Below are 18,400 nucleotides of genomic sequence, written 5' to 3'. Positions count from 1 at the left end.
GGCAAGTGCGGAATGGTGGCTGGAGCGTCTCCATGTCGCACTCAGTGCCAGCTGACACCTCTGTGATGTCAACGGCTTGCAAAAGCTGCCTGGCTTCGGGGACAGTGCCGTGACCTCGCTGGCCGAGTGGGCGCCGCTTTTGGCCGAGTGGATGTGCGGGGAAGGTGTGCATCAGGTGAGAGCATCGAAACTGTGCAGGGTGGGTGTGAACGGTGCAATTTTTTCCACAAATGGTGTCAAAATCCGAGCGGTGGTCACTTGTGCCCTGTGCAATGCGCTGGATTGGCTTTGTCTCCTTTCTGGAGGCCGGAGAAGGCAGCTAAGGAGGTTCTTCCAGAGGCGTTTTTACCGAGGAGAAATTCTCCAAAGCCGCCTCAGCTCCCTCTGCTGACTTGCCGCGGCGTTCCTCCGCCTGCCCACCCCTCAGCAGGAGGACCCGCCCTGCCCCCGACAGAGGGCCGCTGGCCGTAGGTGCCCGTGCAGCGCTCAGCACGACGAAGCCGGCCTGCGGGCGGCCTTCCAACGCCCCGGGGGCGGCAAGGCGCGGGGCCCGCCCTGGCAGCGGCAGGGCGCTGGCGGCCCAGGGGAGCCGCCCGGCGCTCCGGCTGGAAGCGGTGGGAGCTGCGGAACCCCACACAGGGGCGAGGCAGCCACGGCGACCGGACCGTTCGCTCTCCTCCCCCGCTCCCGCCGCCCTTCCTCCTCCTCCTCCTCCTCCTCCTGCCCCCCTCACCCCGGCTCCCCCAGCGCCTCAGGCCGCCCCGCCCCTAACGGCCGCCGGCCGCCGCGCGCCCGGGCGGGGCGGAGCCTCGCCAAGCCCCGCCCCCTCTCCCGCCGGCACCGTCGCGGATAGGCCACCGGCGGGCTCGCGGGTGACGCGGGGCGGGGGCGGAGGCGGCGCCCGCCAAATTCAAACTGCGGCCGGCGAGGGGCGGTTGGCGGCGCGGCCGTTGCCCGGCGGCGGGATGGAGACGCTGACCTTCCCCCGCTACAGCCCCGACGACATCATCAGCTACCTCCGCACCCACGTCCTGGCGGGCGCCGAGGCCCGCAACCTGGTCAAGGGCGACGTGTTCGGCAACCCCAAGGTGCGTGAGGGGGCGCGGGGGAGGCCGCGGCCCGCGCTCGGGCAGCCTCCCGCCCGCCGTGGAGGAAGGCCTTTGCGTGCCGGGTGGTTTCTTGGGTGATCGATCCCCCGGCTTGCGTGGTCTTTGGCGTACAGCAGCGCCTTCTAAGTAAAGTGATTGGTTTTTCTGGTGTGGCGGATTAGTCTCGTAGGAGTTACAGGGGCAGACCTGGAGCTTCTCTCTTCGGCTTGAAAGAAGCTTGCTCAAGCCTCACCAGGAAGGGGGTGGGTTCGTAAACGGGCAGACATGAAACTACAGTCTGTCTGCCTCGGTTCTGTGGAAACTAGGTTGAAATAGCCGCTGTGTATGGCATAGTGTCAGAGTTTCAACAGCTTTGTTGATCGACTAATGCTTCTAAACCAATCCTGTAAAAAGCAACTCCTCCCTGCTCCATCCCCCTTTTTTTTTTTTCTTGTATTTGTCTGACCATTAATGTTAGTGCAGGCTTGCAGTGTCCTCAACAAAAGAGAAGTGGCTTTAAATTGAATTGGTGCCTCAGTGTGATTCCTTGTGCTGCTATGTAAATGCTTGTGCCTGATGATGGAGAAGGCTGGCCCTGCTCTTCTAGGGAACGATGGGATGATCATTTTTAAGAAGTAAGATTGATTTGAATTGATCATGGATTAGTGCTGTAAATTAATTACTGTTTGGCTTGTAGGTATTTTTTGCCCCTCTGTTTTAATAATGTGATGAAGTGCACTCTTTGCTAGGGGATTATAGTTTCTGTGACTTTTTTTGGTTTTGGTGTCACTTGGTTTGAAAACTGCTCAGTGAGCAGCAATGTAACAAAAAACAATACATAGCTGTAGCAGTTAGGACTGTAGTTGTCCGAGCTGATTGCTGTCTCTTGTAATTGTATTATGAGATAGTAATGCTTGAACTGCAAGCTATTGGAAAGTAAAACTTGTTAGTCTTGGTGACTCAGTGAAATCAGCCTACATGTGTTAAAAGCAGAACTACTTTTATGACCTAGTCTGGGAGCCCTGAATAATTCAATCATATGGAATACTGATTCATGTCCTTTCTTCTTGCAGCTTGAAGTTTTACACATGATTTACATGAGAATCCTGCAGAAGGTATATGGAATCCGCCTGGAGCATTTCTACATGGTACGTCTGTAGTGGCAGGTGTAATGAAATGTGAAAGGAAAAAGATATTGCACCTTACAAATTAAATGTTGAAGTATGTCCCTCTTATCTTCTCACTAGCAAATGGCAAGTAGCTTACTGTTTTGTATGTTGTAATTGCGTGAACGGGAGCTTAGAAATTCTGCCTCTATTGTAGAAAACTTGTGTGTGAGGTGCTATATACCTATGGGCATTTGTGTTTAGGGAGGCAACTAGTCTGTTCACTTAGGCAGGAGTGAGAGTGCAGTGCAGCCATCAGCATGGGTCATTTACCCATGAAATGAACCTGGAAGCATCATCTGTGGGTTGTTGCTGAGGCCTTGCTGATTACATCTGAGAAGTTGCTTTGATCCTTGCTCCTGGTCTTGAAGTTGGCTTCAGCTGCAGATACTTATAGAAATAGTGTTTCTGTGGGTGTGCTGCCTCTGGGGTTTTTGTTTTGGTTTTTTTTGGTTGTTTTGTTTTTTTTTTTTCATGGAGAGGATACTTCCTTCTCCACTATAGGAGCTAGTGGGCGTGAAGAGGAGCTCCCTTGCCACTGTAGGCTGTAAGGAAAGGCTCTGTGGAGAGCCTTCTCCTTCTGTGGCTAAGCTGTGAGTTGTTTTCTTTGAGATGCTGCGAGTGCCAGAAATGTCTGTAAGGTCCAGGAGGGATTGGACAAGCTTATGAAGGGATGCCATCTCTGGCCTTGAAAACACATACTGTCTTCTTGGGCATCTGCCTTTTGGCCATCGTTGGAGGAGGGTCTCTACTTAGATGTTAGACTGGTATAGAAGGAAAGTAAATGTCGCTTTAATGTTTGATCATCTCTGCCTCCATTAACTGAGAGGAAAGTAAGGAGAGGTGTAGCTGGAGGTTAACTGATACCTTGTTGATTAACGCTTGATTTATCTTTTGTCTCTGTTAGACAAGAACTGATTCCTGAAAGTGAGAATAAATAGTGTTGTCTTGTGCCATTTTTGGATAAACTGAAACAGAAGATCATATGTGCACCAGATAACTCAGTTTTTCACAGGCAATGACATTATCTGGGATACTGTATTATGAGGTTTAATATACCAGAAAAAGGTGACAGTATACCACTACCTTCTCCTTCTGACTTCTTCATAAAAAAAAAATTGAGTGTGTGAATTTTAGGGTGTTTAAAGGAAGAGCTTGTTGTTAGGTCTGTAATGTAGAGACTGTCCTTCTGCACTAGTTTTGAACAAATTAAAACTGAGAGTTTAGATCAAATTTCAGAGTTTGTGATGTTGCTGCTTTAGTTGTTATTGTCTTTTTGTATTTTGACCAGTCAAAATTCACACTTAAAATAGTCTGCTGATTAACTTGATGGCATTCTTCAGCCTCTAACATGTGTTCCCTGTGGATGGGGAGACGATCCTCAGTGTGTTTAATATATTTGAATTATGTTGTGAAAACAAACCTGTATATTTTTGTTTAAGTATTGTCTACTTATGCATTGACTCTCTTTACTCTTTAGATGCCAGTCAACGTTGACATAATGTATCCACAGATATTTGAAGGCTTTCTACCTGTTTGTAACTTGTATATTCACATGTAAGTAGAAGATTCTGCATCTGTTCAGTTGCTATTACTTGTAAAGGTCCAAAATTCTAGAAGCAGTGGGGCTTTATGCCTTTTTGCTGATGGTGGTTCTGCTGCTTGTTGGCTTTGAGCAAAGTGAAATTTGCAGATTAAGAGGGGACAGCAATGTTTAATAGAGTAGAATTCTCAGCAGGCAGCTATCTTGTCAAAATGAACGTGTTAACGAAATAATCCAGCCTCACCAAGGTGGAGCACAAATCTATACTTTGAACGGCTAGAGGGTCATGATTACACCTAGAAGAGGGATCTTAAATACCTTTTGTATAAATTTGCTGTCTGAATTCTATATCTTTGTTGGAATGAGGTGAGTATTAGACTTTAAGCTTCATTTCAGTCGTAAGGGGAGAACTGACTAACAGTTAAGCACAGGAGTTCCCTAATTAAGATGAAAAGTTGTTCTACAGGCAAGCATTTTTGTCTATAGAAATCTGTGAGATGCTGTAAGAACACAAATTTTTAGTACTGATCTGTGTGTGGAGTCCTACTGTGTTATTCTCCTGAGACTTACTGTTGTCTTGTGCTTGCTGTACATATGCTCTGGGATGAGAGGACAAGATCTGTTTTGTAATAAATGGATATAACACAAAAACTGAATAATGGTCACTCCAGATAAGGTTGTATTTTGTTTTCTTTGCAGGGAGCGCTTACTTCCAGTGTGCCGGATTAACGATTTTCAAATTGCTGATGTTTTAAACCCAAGTAAGCAAGTGCATTGTAGTCCTTGTGGATTGTAATCCACCTGGGGTAGTGGGTGTTACTTGATATCCAGATGCTTTTTCTCATTTGGCATAGCCAGATGGGCATCTAGTACAGAGAGAACTGTCCGTGGCTTCCAGCTAATCTTCTGACCCTTGCTGTGTCCTTTAGACAAGCTGGTTCTAATGAGCAGTTCTTCTCCTTATTCCTTATGTAGGCTAATCCAGTTAAATAACTGAGGGTAGTTCTGAATGCTATGAGTCTCTTGAACCTGCTGGTCTGGAGCGTGGACTGTGACATGATTGAAATAGTGTAAGAATAGATGCTAATGAAAATTATCCTGGCAACTCTGGAATAATATAGGAGCCAAATGTCCCTGCAATTCAAACTGCTGTCTTCAGTTAGCCTGATAGTTACAGTGAGGTTCTATCTTCAGAGTTGTATTAGAAGATTGACACTGACTTCTGTTTTAATGAGAGGCTGTATGTTAATAGTGTTCCTCTTAGGTGCTGTTTTCATTTGCTGTATTGCATAGAATTGCTAAGACATTGTAAGTTCGTGGCTTGGTGCTAGTTTTTGTGTAGTCTGTGAAATCTTTACAAGGTGAGCAGGGGAAGAACTAATTTGGATTCCGTTGTTTTGTAACTTCTGTCTCTTCTCTGAATTATGTTTTGCCCAACTTTTTCTAAACAATTGCGATGCATGTGGAAACCAGAATAGTGATGGCTTGCAATTCCTGTTTCAGAAACAAAGAGGACAGCTCGCTTTTTGAGTGGCATTCTCAACTTTGTAAATTTCAGAGAATTCCGACGTGAGGTCTACTTGGCGTTACAACTGAACTATGTAAGATTGGGTGCCATGTTACTCCAGATACCTATTTAAGTATAATTAATGTTAACCTAGAACTGGGAACATAAAGGTTGTGGGGTTTTAACTGCATGTTTACATAACACATTGGAATCTTAAATGTAGCCAAATAATACAGGAAGGTACCAGTTTAATATTATGTAAAACTTGTACAACTATATTAAATATTATAAGCATACACAGCTACTGTAAATGGTTTAAGAAAAACCTTTGCAAAGCCCCTAAGGAAACACATCAGTTTAGAAGAGTGGATGAGCTTGTCAATATTGTAAAGGTTTCTGTATGACCATGACCAAGTTATTACTTAGGCTATTATCTGAAGTTTTTTTCCAGTAACTTATTTGATAGCTTAGCCTGGTAAGCGAAGGTTTGGCACCTCGCATCGTTTTGAGAAAAGATAGATGTAACAGTCAGTGGGCTGAAGCTAGAATTGCAGGTGGCTTCTCTTCTGAATATTTCAAGTAGTTCAGAGATGGTGCGTGTCATGTGAAATGATGATGAGCAGGGCTCTAAAAGAAGCCCAGAGAGAATTAGTATTCTGCTAAAATTAAAAATATCTCTGAATATTTAATTTGCAGAAATCAGCTATGGAGAAACACCAACAACTAGAGACTGCAAATCGGGAGGCAGCAGCGAAGCTGGAGAAACTGAAGTGAGTATGAGGAGTAAGCGCTGTGAGATGTACTACTTGACTTTCCTGTTCAGTGCACACGATTTGGACAGGCTGGATCAATGGGCTGAGGCCAATTGTATGAGATTCAACAAGGTGAGGTGCCGAGTCCTGCACTTGGGTTGTAACAACTCCATGCAACGCTATAGGCTTAGGGAAGAGTGGCTGGAAAGCTGCCCAGCAGAAAAGGACCTGGGGGTGTTGGTTGACAGCCGGCTGAATGCTGGCAGTGTGCCCAGGTGGCCAAGAAGGCCAATAGCATCCTGGCCTGTATCAGAAATGGTGTGGCCAGCAGGAGCAGGGAGGTGATGGTCCCCCTGTACTTGGTGCTGGTGAGGCTGCACCTCAAATACTGTGTTCAGTTTTGAGCCCCTCACTACAGGAAAGACATTGAGGTGCTGGAGCACGTCTAAAGAACAGCAACGAAGCTGGTGAAGGGTCTAGAGAGCAAGTCTGATGAGGAGTGGCTGAGGGAACTGGGGTTATTTAGCCTGGGGAAAAGGAAGCTGAGGGGAGACCTTATCACTCTCTACAACTACCTGAAAGGAGGTTGTAGCGAGGTGGGTGTCAGTCTCTCTCCCAAGTAACAAGGGGAGGTTTAGATTGAATATTAGGAAAAATTTCTTCACCGAAAGGGTTCTCGAGTATTGGAACAGGCTGCCCAGGGAAGTGGTTAAGTTGCTGTCCCTGGAGGTGTTTAAAAGACGTGTAGATGTGGTGCTTAGGGACATGGTTTAGTGGTGGATTTAGCGGTGTTACGTTAATAGTTGGACTTGATCTTAAGGGCCCTTTCCAACCTAAATGATTCTATGATTCTATATGGGGTGCCTAATCAGGAACTGAGTAGTTTAAGCTGTGTGTTTTGACAGAATTGTGCGATAACTACTGCAGGAACTCTTAATTTGAGCAGACTTGACTTCTCCTTTGGCCCTTGTCTGACTTTGTTGCTGGTTAGCCTCCCTGGGAAATAAGCCAGAAGATAGACATTGCTGTTGGGTTGTGCTCAGTTACAGAAGTAGCTCTACTAGCGTTAAGCTAGAAGGCTTCCTGGCAGAAAATAAAAATGTGACTTTGGGATTATATGGTTGCTTTGAGACGATAGCGTATTTTGTATTTTGGGGATTATGGTGAAACTTCTTGCTGTTATCGTTAGCTTTTAGTGATATGTCTTTATCTCTCCAATAGCTGTAGGAAGCCCATCTTGAACCAAATAGATGGGTAAAGTTGTCTTCCTTAGTTATTTGACATGTTTGCCCCGTTCTGTTTCAGGCCATTTAGTCATACTGCCTGTGTCTTTGCACCATTAAGTTTTGCTTTTGCTTCTGGATAATAGGATGAAGAGATGGCTAGTTTCCAAGATAGCTTTCAAAACAAAGAGTTTTTTCTCTGATAGCTGCTCTTGGTATGTGTTAGACAGGAGATTCTCTAGCTAGCTATAGGCCTACCGTAATACAAGCTGTTTCTATGGCAGGTAATATTATGCAAATTTCATAAATGAAAATCGCCACAAAAATTGGTAGAAGTGTTGTTCTCTTGTGCTGTGCTTAACATGATCTTTAAATTTAGTCCTCTGTTACGCTTGTACCACTTCTTGCCAAAATAGCTCTTTAGGTTATGCTTCAGCTACAAAATCTTAGACGCAAAGGAAAGTAAGATGTATTAATTTGAGACTGTCTTGCCCTGATTACTAAAGTTGCTGGTTGTAAACTCTTCGGAGAGAGTTTTTGTGGGTTTTTTATCTATTGTACTCTGACCTGACTATAATGATGTTGAAACTGTCCAATGTCTTTATTTTTTGCTTAGCACTGTTCCAGTGGAACATCAAGCAGAGGTCAAGCAACTGACAGATAACATTCGAGAACTGGAGCAACTACTAAGGCAAGACTACCGTCGGAAACAAGTATGATCTTGTTATATATTTCTCTGAAATGCTGCAGTGGCTTCTGATCATGAGTGTTCCTTATTTCTGTTGATTTTGTTCCCTGCCACCTACTTCTACAAAGGATAAAGGGGACTCTTCTGATTTAAAACAAAGGTCATTGCAACACAGTGTCTTGTCTAACCCTTAGCACATTTCACTGTAAGGAATGTGAAACATACTTGAGATAAGACTTAGGGAATACAAAAGTGTATTTGGCTCTTTCTTTTTGAAATGCATTACTGCAATGACTTGGGAGGTACCTGTGTTATTGCTGAGAAGTGCGATGTGTACATTTCCCTTTTTCCACCTGGATTTGAAGAACTGGAGGTGATCCATGGCAGGAAACGAGGCCTAAGAAGGGTCACCCAAGGGAATGCCTGGCAAAAAGAGTAGAGTTGATTGTGGGGGTAACTTCCCAGCAATGGCAACTTGCCTCTAAGATTTCATAGGTAACCTTTTCAGCTGCTTTGGAAAAAAAACCAAAACCCAAAAAAGTTGTGGTTAGGTGTTTTTTTTGTTGTTGTTTTTTTTTTTTTTTTGTCACGTTAAGTCATGTCTCTACTATTAATATTATTAACCATGTGCTTGACTTCTATATTATTGGGGACCTTGCATTAACTTCGTTTTTTCTCAAGAACAGTGCCTCTGGCAAAGAAGGTTGTGTGTGTATAATGCTGCCAGGGTCAGTAAGAATAGAAGTAGTCTGTCTCGCATCCCTAGTGCTCCCAGTGGCTTTTGCGACAATGTTCTCGTTCCCTGTCTTTTAAATCTTACAGGCTGCAATTTTTGTCTGCTATTTATGGCACTCCAAAGAAACCATAAATGGGATTTTTCTTGTAGACAGATCTATGATAGAAGGGTAAAGGAGGTAGCAGTTGTAGAGATGCTTACTTAAATGTTGTTGCTTTTTTAGACAGCATTGCAAGAAGTGATTTCACAAAAGAAGTCAGATATTGCAGAGAGTACCCGGAAACTGGTAGGTATACCTCTGTGTAGGTGTAGGCTGTAGCTTACAGCTAAGGTCAACTAATAGATCATCTTTCTTTCTAGGATCAAATTATTCTTGGAGCAAGGTAATGTTCAGGTGGTGATTATTAGTTTTTTAAAAAACTGATTTGGCTTCATTTTCCCCCACGGAAGCTTTACTGCACTAGCTTGTTTTGTTGTTAACTTTAAATACACAACTCTGCAATGTAAAGCTCTGTCTGTGTTCTGGAAGCTTATCTGTAAAAGGGCAAGAAATCTGGACTTCTGAGGAGCCATCGGCTTACCTTAGGTGCATAGAAGAGCTAATGAGGTAGCCACTCACCTGGTGGGAACAAAACAGGAGGTTTTTGAGAGGTTGAACAGGAAGCTTGTTGCTCTTCTACCAGGTTGATACAGCTGGCTCTGAAACCCTGCAGTGACTGCCTCAGTTGTCCTAGGTGAGGGGTTCTGAAGGACAGAGCTGCTAGTAATATGTATTAGCTAGCAGGCTTTTTGTGGAGTACTAGTTAAATGCTGTTCTTGTGACTCAGTATTGCACCCCTGTAAGCATGTTCGGGGAGCAAAATGGACTGTTAACTGCTTTGGTTGGGAATGTTAATGCTGTTGAGAGGAATTTATTTTTAAAACAAACTTGCTAATGAGGAATGGCTTACAACAGAGAATAGAACCTGTCTAGTCATAAGATCCTGGCAAACCATGCCTCACAATTTCTCTTTGTTCACCTAACTGCTAATATTGAAAGTGTTTCTCTTGTTAACTAGAATGAGCTTAAAGTGACAATGGCTACTTTGAAAGAAGAACAAGAGCAGCTGAAATCAAAAATTGTGGAGAGTCCAGAGGAACTGAAAAATTACAAAGAACTGATGAAAGAGACTGTTAAGAAACTCAAGAAATCCAAGGTGAGGTTTTCCTCTGTCCACACAAGGAGATATTCTATTAGAAAAAGCACATTTTACTGAACTGTCATTGTCTAGAACTGCTTCTTGAATGACTTATACAGTCGTTAGTCTGAAATGAGGTCACAACTTGAGAGAAAACTGAAGGTTGGCTGTAGGGGTGGAGTTGGGTTTTTTTTGTGTTGGTGGCTTTTTTTTTTTTTTTTTGAAAAGCAGGATTGCACTTACTGCTGCTTTGGCCTTGATGAGTGACTGTTTATTTGTGAAATTAGGTGTAGAACTCTTGAATGTATACTACATTAATATATAGTTAATATTTACTATGTTAATATTTACTATATTAATATAATAATATATTACTATACTAAATCTGGCTGTTTGCTTTCAAGAGATGACAATATTTTGGCAGCTCACAAATGTCCTTGGATTTAGAACACATGCTTCATAGTGTCTCTGTTATCCTTCACTGTTTCTGGAATTGATGACTGTCTCCACTAGTATGCTGAACACAGAGTTCCCTTCCTAGCTTTTTGGTTTTTTTATAGTGATGTCCAGTCTTTAAATCTGTGTAGTTCATGATTGCTCATACATCAGTGAAGCTTGCATAACTTTGTCTCTCTAGGTATTTTTGTTCCAAAGGTGTAAACTTTATAGCTTTAATTCCAGACATCTGTTTTTATGATGCTTTGCGTAACTCCTGTTTTACCAGTATAGAACTTATTCACTGGACAGCTTTTTTTTCTGTCCTGAAAGCTCTTGTAACAAGCTAGTTAGTTCAGTGTAATAACACTTGTATGTCACTTTTCCTGTGCTTTCCAAATAAATGCTTTTTATGCAAACTGAAGATGTCATTTCGGTAGCTACTAAATGGTAACTCTAGTGTATGCTAAACAATGAAGGAATGGGTACAAAAGTCAACATGCATTAATGCTATACAAGATAATGGCTGAACTCCAAAGCTGTTTTCTTAAGTCTTTTCTCTTTACAGCAAGAAGTTATTGAGAAATATGAAGGTTATAGAGACCTAGTTGAGGTTCTGCCATCATGCCAACTGGAGGTGCAGTTATATCAAAAGAAGATGGAAAGACAGGGAGCAAATGTGGAGAGACTGGCCAGTGTATTATCAGAGGTTTGTATTATTCCAGTTATATCTGTTTAGGGAGAATTTAGTGTCTAAGCAAGATAGGTGATCATCAGTAAATGTCTGTATTTTGAAATTTCCCATCTCTCCTCTTCCCCAAAAAGAAAGCATTTGGATAACTTTAAAATCTTATTCTTAAAAACATCAGTAAAACATAGCTGTTGCTTTGCTGCATGCCACTAGCTAATGTACTATTGACCACTTTTAATATTCAAAGAAAGCCTTTGTTGCCATGGAAACCTGACCTAAAATAGTTTGAACTGTCTTGGGGTGGTTCGTGGGAAATGATGGAAGAACAAGAAAAGTGAGATCCAGTTTCTTCTGCCTAGAGAGCAGAAACTAAGAGCAAAAAATTACTACTTCAGGAAAAGTCATGTCTTAAGTGCCTTTAACTTTATAACTAAGCCAGCCGTTCCCTGATGAAATGTTTGTCACAATACAGTACCTTGCTATTTGCTATTCAGTTTGGGGAGAATGCAATTGTTAGCAGCATTTGAAAAATGGTATGCAGTCTTTTTGGATATTTGTATAGCTTATGTTCAAATTACCCTTGGCTAAGAGCTATAGCAGAACTCATAGCAATTTCTGAAAATCATGGGAAGTGATGGGATCTTGCACATTTGGATATATTTAAAATCAGATAAAGACTAGGGAACTGGGATTTAAATGGGAGAATTAGTTAGTAATCAGATCTTCAAAAAGAAGGAAGCTAGTTCTAATCTTGGTAAACTATAACAGGGTATGCTGTTTTGATTCCCCCCTCGCCCCTAATTTATTTCAATACTTATGTACTCTAGGTCAGAAATCTGGAAGACCAGCTTGAGAGTGCTCAGATAGAGCTGAAAAAGGGGAAGACAGATGAAATGTCCTTAAAGAGACTGGTCACTGCAAAACATGAGAAGCTGTCTACAGCTGAAATAAGGATAAAAAAGAAGCGTGAAGATGTGGAACAATATAAGCACACTGTATTTGAGTATGGATGAGCTGACATTTCTGCCTGATGCTACTTTATGTCTTCGTTATGTGCTACCAAAGTTCGCGTCTGGTACAAACACGTAGCTTAGCAGTAACAAGAAAATGAGTGATGTGGGATAGCTTTGTATGAAGACCAGTAATGCTGCAGGCAGGGACTTGGGGTCTCAAATCAATAATTGCAATGTGACTTGACAGCATTTCTTTTATTGGAGCACTAATTTAATTTATAATGCTTATTCTTGATTCTTTTATCTTCTTAAAGAGAATGTCACATTGGGATAATTTTCCAACTTATCAGACTTCAACAAAGCCCCATTTGCCTTTCATGAATTTTTCATAATTTCCCTTGCCACTTTTGCTCATTATCAAAGATGTTCAAGACCCATGGGGAAATGGGGCTCATATCTCAGAGGAGTATTATCCTGACATGATGCTTCTAAAACAAAAGGAAAAGTGTCATTTGATCAAAGCCTCTTAGCCCATCTTCCTTCCTACCATATGCTAAAGGCAAGTTGCAAGGCACTGTTTAGAGCACAGCAGTCACTTCTGCAGCAGCAAACTGTAGCATTGTAAGGTCGTGGCTTCACTGTGAGATTAGAAGTGCTGAACTGTTATGGAGACAGCTTATTATATAACATTTTTTTGGTACATGGATAGGAAAAGGAATGTGGAAAATTATTGGCTGGAGAGATTAACTATGATGGAAGAGAGCTTTTTCCACGTGGCTGAGAGAGTCAACTAAGATTCAGTCATGCTGATAAGGCTTGTGTGTTGTGTAGAATGGCAACAAGATTCCTGGGCTTCCTTTGCTCCTCATTTAGTGTATTGTACCAGCTAAAGGAGATTAATTAAAAGCTACTTTTCCTTCCAAATAAAGAACGAAAATAATATAATCTAATGCTCCTTTATGTTAGAAGTTGCTGCTGATTTATCTGTTTTTAATGTGTTAGATATTTCCATTGAGTGATAAAATTAGATGCTTTGATAAGCAAGAGGAGAAGGGAGGTAACCTTGGTCTGAAAACAAGAGTTTTTGCTGGTGAATGAGAGAATGTGTCTTGACTCTTCCCCTGACGTAGGAAGATTTAAGTAGGCTCTTGCTAAGTATGAGTGATTTCAACCATTCTTTAGAGAAAGCAGCTGCTATAGTTCCAACTGTAATTATTGTACAAATGCTTAGTATAAACTGGTAGGTGTTTTTTGCACTTGAAGCCAGAGTAGATCTCTTGTTCCCACGCTAACCCTTTGTTGGTTACATGGCAGCTCACAGCTGGAACTATGTGAATTTACCTGCCATCTGGGGAAATATATTTAGTCTTTGTTTGGAATGCAGTGAAATGATGGACTGGAAGTTGCAGATGATATATGTCAATGTATGGGATTAGAGCTCTAACTTGGTGGGAGGGGATCTGTGGCCAAGGAAAATTTGTGACTTTCAATTGTGCTGAAACATCCAGTGCAGCTGTATTGCTTTTAACCTAGTCCAGTGTCTGGCCTTTAGGCAGGGCTCTCCACTGACACCTGTACTGCATTACTCAAAGGCAAGAAGATGCAGTGTCCAGTTGTCTGTTGGGTTGGTTCCATTGGAGTCACTTGAGTTGCTTTGTTTGGCAGCCACTGAGAATCTTCAACATACTCCTCTAAATCCACTTTGAATTTCACTTCTTGTACCTAAGTTCTAGTTTAACAATTGGATAGATTTTCAAGCAAGTAAATTCTGTGCAGCATTGCTTCTAGAAGCTGATAGTTTCATGCTCATAAAATGCAAGCTTTGCTTGTGGTGGGGTTAATTTTAATCTGGAATTAGTCAAATGGCTCAGTACTAACTTTTTTTTCCCACCTTTAGATATTGTAACAAAGTTCAGGAGAAGAGGGGTGCTGTATATGATAAAGTGACAGCCATTCACAAGGAAATCCAACAGACAAGGTTCAAAATTCAGCAGCTGAATGAGAATGCTGAAAAAGAAGAAATGAAAGCCAAGGTGAGGGTTTTTGTGTGGTGTGGGTTTTTTGGTTTTTTTTCCTCCCCCTAAAGGAATCCTCTTTGGTATTCTCACACACCCCCCCTTTTTTTTTTTTTTTTTTAACTTGGGCTGTGTAGATAGAAGAACACTTATTGTCCCTAAAAATGAGTAGGCTGTGCAGGTGATGGTTTGTGTGAATAGTGGAAGGGAGAGCAATTCCTGCCTGTGGTTCCACTGGGTTGCTAGGGCTTGTTCTCATGTCTGCAGGCTGTATAGCTGGCCCACAGGAGAAGTGGGCTTTGCAGACCTGAGAGGAAAGACTCTGGAATGGTGTGATTGCCCAGTATTTTGGGAAGTGAAATTAAACTTGTTTTCCCATCTGTGCCTGTAGCAGATACTATGCTAGTTCCATGATGTTTGTTTTTGTATCATGGTACTTCCAGCTCTAAGCAATTGACTTTTTTTTTTCTTTTTTTGTTTGGCCCCTGAGACCTGACCAGTGAGGCTTTTTACATTCATGTTGTAGTGATGGGCAGTACTGTAACCCTCTCAACAGTCTCCCTCAAATACAGGACCACTTGCCATGTCACAAATGCTTTCTTCCTGAGGTTTCAGGAAGATGACTGTCCCACTTAGCTTTGGAAAGGGGCAGAAATCCTGATGGGTTGGGAGTAGGCGATCACAGTCTGCTTGTAGCATCTCATACTATCTGTTCATTACTGAAGTACTGTCTGTGCTGGGACAACAATGGTAGCAGTCACAGTGGCAGAGACCTTGGTGACACAGGTTAACACAGAATGGGGCAGTAGCAGTGTGAATATTGGGCTAGTGCTGTGTGTGACCACTAGAATTACAACAGAATCAAAATATTGGGATTTTGCTTGTGGCTGCTCTTATTCTGATATTTTGTAACTTCCCTGTGTTCTCTGAATGCTGCTGCTTAAGCCAGGGACAAGTGATTTCAAAATGTACCTTAAGACCACCAGACCACTCTCACTTAAATCCTTATAAAGCATAAGTGTTAACTTTGCTAATGGATCCCCCCCCCCTCCCCCTTATCTCCTCTTTATAGGAAATATACCTAAATCTGAAGGCTGGGTTGGAGAAGCGTCATGACTCTCTCATTAAGACAGCAAAGAGTTATGCAGCCTCAAGAGAAGATAAAATTGCTGAACTGAAGAAGGGGCTGCTTAGACTTCAGACTCCTGGAAGTAGTTCTTAGACCTGTCTTCACTTGTATTCCACTTTCATTATGTTTATACTCATATCTGAACTCAAAAGCTTGTGCTTTGCATGGGAAGGATAATTATTCCAAGCAAAAGCCAACTTTCTCAAAAACCATGTCAGAGCACATTTAGCTTTCTAGACAGATCTGACATCATGAGCTCCCTAATGTGGCTAAGAAAACACTGTTGAGCCTGTTTGTATTGTTTCAGTTGGTATCTGATTTTAGTGGTAATAATGCAAGTCTTGCTAACACCAAATTGCTTGACATTTAGACAGAATCCTGCTTTTTGTAGAAACTGTTCTGCAAACTGATCTGGGAAGACCTGGTGCTTTGGTCTGGCCTGAATGGACGCAATGTTCACGATAAGTCAGTAAAAGGTGATATTCCACTACCATTATTCAATTAAGATTAAATCCTGATTGTGCAGTAGCGTCCATGTAAATGCCAACTTTCTCTCATCACAAATATTGGTGACTAAACACTCAAGAGTTTCATTTTAATTAACAGTACAGTACCTCTAGATTCTTGAACTCGTTTCTTCTCTGTGGGGTATTGAACCCTCGTCTGTGTTTATTAGAAATTCTGTGTTTGGGTGCTTAGTCCCATTAAAAAAAAAATACATAGATGAGTATTTTGTACCTTAACTTGTAATGGCACTCAGTTTGCCGCTGTTTTTAATTACTTCAAAAAATAAAATGTTAATTTTTAAAATAGTTGATATAAGGATATTTAGCCCTCTTTCTCTTATGTCTTTTCCATCCCCATTCTCCCAACTGACTTGGCATAACATTCCAATTTAAAAATTTTGGTTTGTACATTTGTAGGAACATGCACTACTAGAATTTTTTTTCAATGAAGGGAGTAGGATTCAAGCCTGTATAGATAACATCTTTCTGGTTTTGTTTAATTCTTCAACTTCTGTTATTAGCTAGAGGTGCTAGCAAGTCAGGAACAGCAGGTGTTCATTGCTTCTAAAGCTCTTACTGAGACATCAGACCCTTTTAATATTTTGCTTTGGTTTTTTTTCTTACATTGTAACACATGAGACATTTCAGTGAAAGTCCATGTTAATCTGCAAAACTTGACCTAGTACAAAGCTTCTCATACAGTTTTTCCATTTCCACCAAATATAGCCTGTGGTAGGGGTGTGTGTGTGTAGCAAACTTTGTGTTAAGTGAGTGTACTCTTCATCCCAACAGTCTTGAAATGTTATGCAGCAGCATCTGGTGTAGAGACTAGTGAAAGTCTAACTGCTAAGGTAGACAATTTTTCCAAGAGCTAAAGATGTTAAGTACATGCAAGGCACAGAAGAATTCTTTATGGATTTCATGCACTAGGCCACACGTGGAATAGTCATGTTTTGGGTATTGTGCTTTGAAAGTGAGTAGTTTTTAATGAATACCTCCTTTTTGTGCTGTGGGTTAAAGCATTATGTTCTTCACATGCAGGTGTGCTCCACTCCCTTTGCCATAGCATGGATTCTAGCTGATGACACAGGCACTATCTACAGGAAGATGTTGCTTCTCATTGGCAGTGTTTGCTAATGAACTTGATGTCTGTGCAAAATGGTGTGATAATTTTTAGGTACTTCCAGACTTAGAATACTAGGAAATTCTTGAAGACAGATGGCAAGGCTTAGGTAGAGTTTTCCCTGAGCTTTCTTGAGACATCCCTGCTTCCCATGTCAGTCTAGTCTATATCCCAGCTTGACAAGATAACAGAAGCCAAGCATTCCCTCTTTAACTTCTCTGAGAATTTTGGGGTGTGGCTTATCTTTTTTTTTTTTTTGTGATGCTATAGATATTCAAAGTAAACTCATGTGACTTGGTATTCTATAAATGTAACAGTAGTATCTACTTTCTCATAAAGACTGGTTGGATGTTGTGTTCCACAGCCTGGATGTTGCAGCAGCTCTTGAGAAAGAGATTCCCAAAAGCTTCAAATGGATACTGCAAGGGATTACTCCAGCCAGCAGATGATTTTGACAGGTTAAGTTTACTGTCCTTCAGGAAAATGCATATCAAGATTCTTAGGCTTGTAGCCCAGTGATTAGGAATTTGCAGGACAAAGAAAATGCTACATTATGGTCCCTGCTCTCAGGGGTTTTGCAACACCAGCTGTTGGGTAAAATAAAAGGCTGCAATTCATGAAGAAACAAAACTTCTGCTTTATAGGGACAGGTTTATGTATTTCCAATAGGCTCTTGTGCCTTCAGAGTAGCCTGTCTGTTTGTACCTAAAATACCTATAAATAAAGCATAAGCAAATCTATATTTTATCTAGACATAATTGATTCCTAGGTGTGAGTCTACTGCTGCTTTCCAAGAACTTCTACTGATCTTGAAACATATGGCAAGGCAGTGGGGGGAGTTTTAGTGTGACGTGAATAGCAGTGAAGGGAGGATGGCTTTGCTAAGCTGATACAGCTCAATTTCCCTCAAGAGGGCAGTGTTATTCAAAATTTTCTTGTTTGTATTTTTTGTTAGTACTGATGTCTAAGTGCCTCGAGCCCTCTGCCAAGGCCTAAATCGAGCAAAACTGCAGGACTCCTTTATTTTGCAACACTGCTGTTAAGTAAGCAAGTTATGGATGGACATCTATCATGAAGCTGATGGAAGAGAATAGCCAGGGTAGACTTAGTGGAATGAGACTTTCACAGCCTTCTCTGTAGTCTACCTGTGAGAATAATTGAATGTCAGTAGCAGTTATATAGCTTGGCATAACACTGTTTAAATGTGTGTTTGATTTTTTTTTTTTAAATGTGCTTTAGTGTTTCATATACTACATAAAGCTTGTAGCAAATTTGCATTGGGCTGCAGTTAAGCTAGGTGATGTTTGGGAAACCAGGGCAGGATGTAGCCCTGATCTGAGCATGCTAACCTATGTGTGAGATTTAATGTCTACTCCATCTTTTTATAAATATCCTTTAAACGTGGCTCTACACCTCTGCTTGTATGTTTGAGTAACCAGGTAACTTTGATGCCCATTCAGATTAATATAGAGCAGGCACTTGCTCTGTGCTCTGATATAGCATGGTCTGGGTCTTACTAGAGCTTTTGTTTAGGGAACCTGCATAGATGAGGCAGTAGCTTAGATCACCCAGAAGGTCAGTGTGAATATAGGTTACCACTCAGAAGGTCACTTTCCACCAGCAGGAAGTTTAAGATGGATTGTCTGCCAGCTTGTCCGTAGCCTGTC

At 41.8% G+C, this 18,400-nt stretch overlaps 1 protein-coding gene across 3 annotated transcripts; it reads left to right on the top strand.

Annotated features, from left to right (window-relative positions):
- The first annotated feature begins 136 nt into the window (after window positions 1-136).
- Window positions 137-17,369, top strand: NUF2 (NUF2 component of NDC80 kinetochore complex). 3 transcript variants are annotated; one of them, XM_075038491.1, is made up of 13 exons: window positions 137-175; window positions 2,162-2,236; window positions 3,735-3,811; window positions 4,497-4,558; window positions 5,301-5,398; window positions 6,001-6,074; window positions 7,896-7,992; window positions 8,927-8,989; window positions 9,762-9,899; window positions 10,885-11,025; window positions 11,835-12,010; window positions 13,858-13,993; window positions 15,048-17,368. In XM_075038491.1, exons 1-13 carry the CDS (start codon window positions 152-154, stop codon window positions 15,195-15,197), a joined length of 1,311 nt encoding a protein of 436 aa, XP_074894592.1. In that variant the 5' UTR covers window positions 137-151; the 3' UTR covers window positions 15,198-17,368. The 3 variants fall into 3 exon arrangements, with proteins under 3 accessions (XP_074894592.1, XP_074894591.1, XP_074894593.1); XM_075038490.1 differs by lacking the exon at window positions 137-175 and adding an exon at window positions 941-1,088 and having other exon boundaries at window positions 15,048-17,369; XM_075038492.1 differs by lacking the exon at window positions 137-175 and adding an exon at window positions 1,700-1,723.
- Window positions 17,370-18,400: the final 1,031 nt, after the last annotated feature.

This window comes from Buteo buteo, chromosome 10 (assembly GCF_964188355.1).
Source record: "Buteo buteo chromosome 10, bButBut1.hap1.1, whole genome shotgun sequence".
Taxonomy (NCBI): Eukaryota; Metazoa; Chordata; class Aves; order Accipitriformes; family Accipitridae; genus Buteo; species Buteo buteo.
The sequence above is the reverse complement of the archived record's forward strand: the minus strand, read 5'-3'. Positions and strand labels throughout refer to the sequence as shown.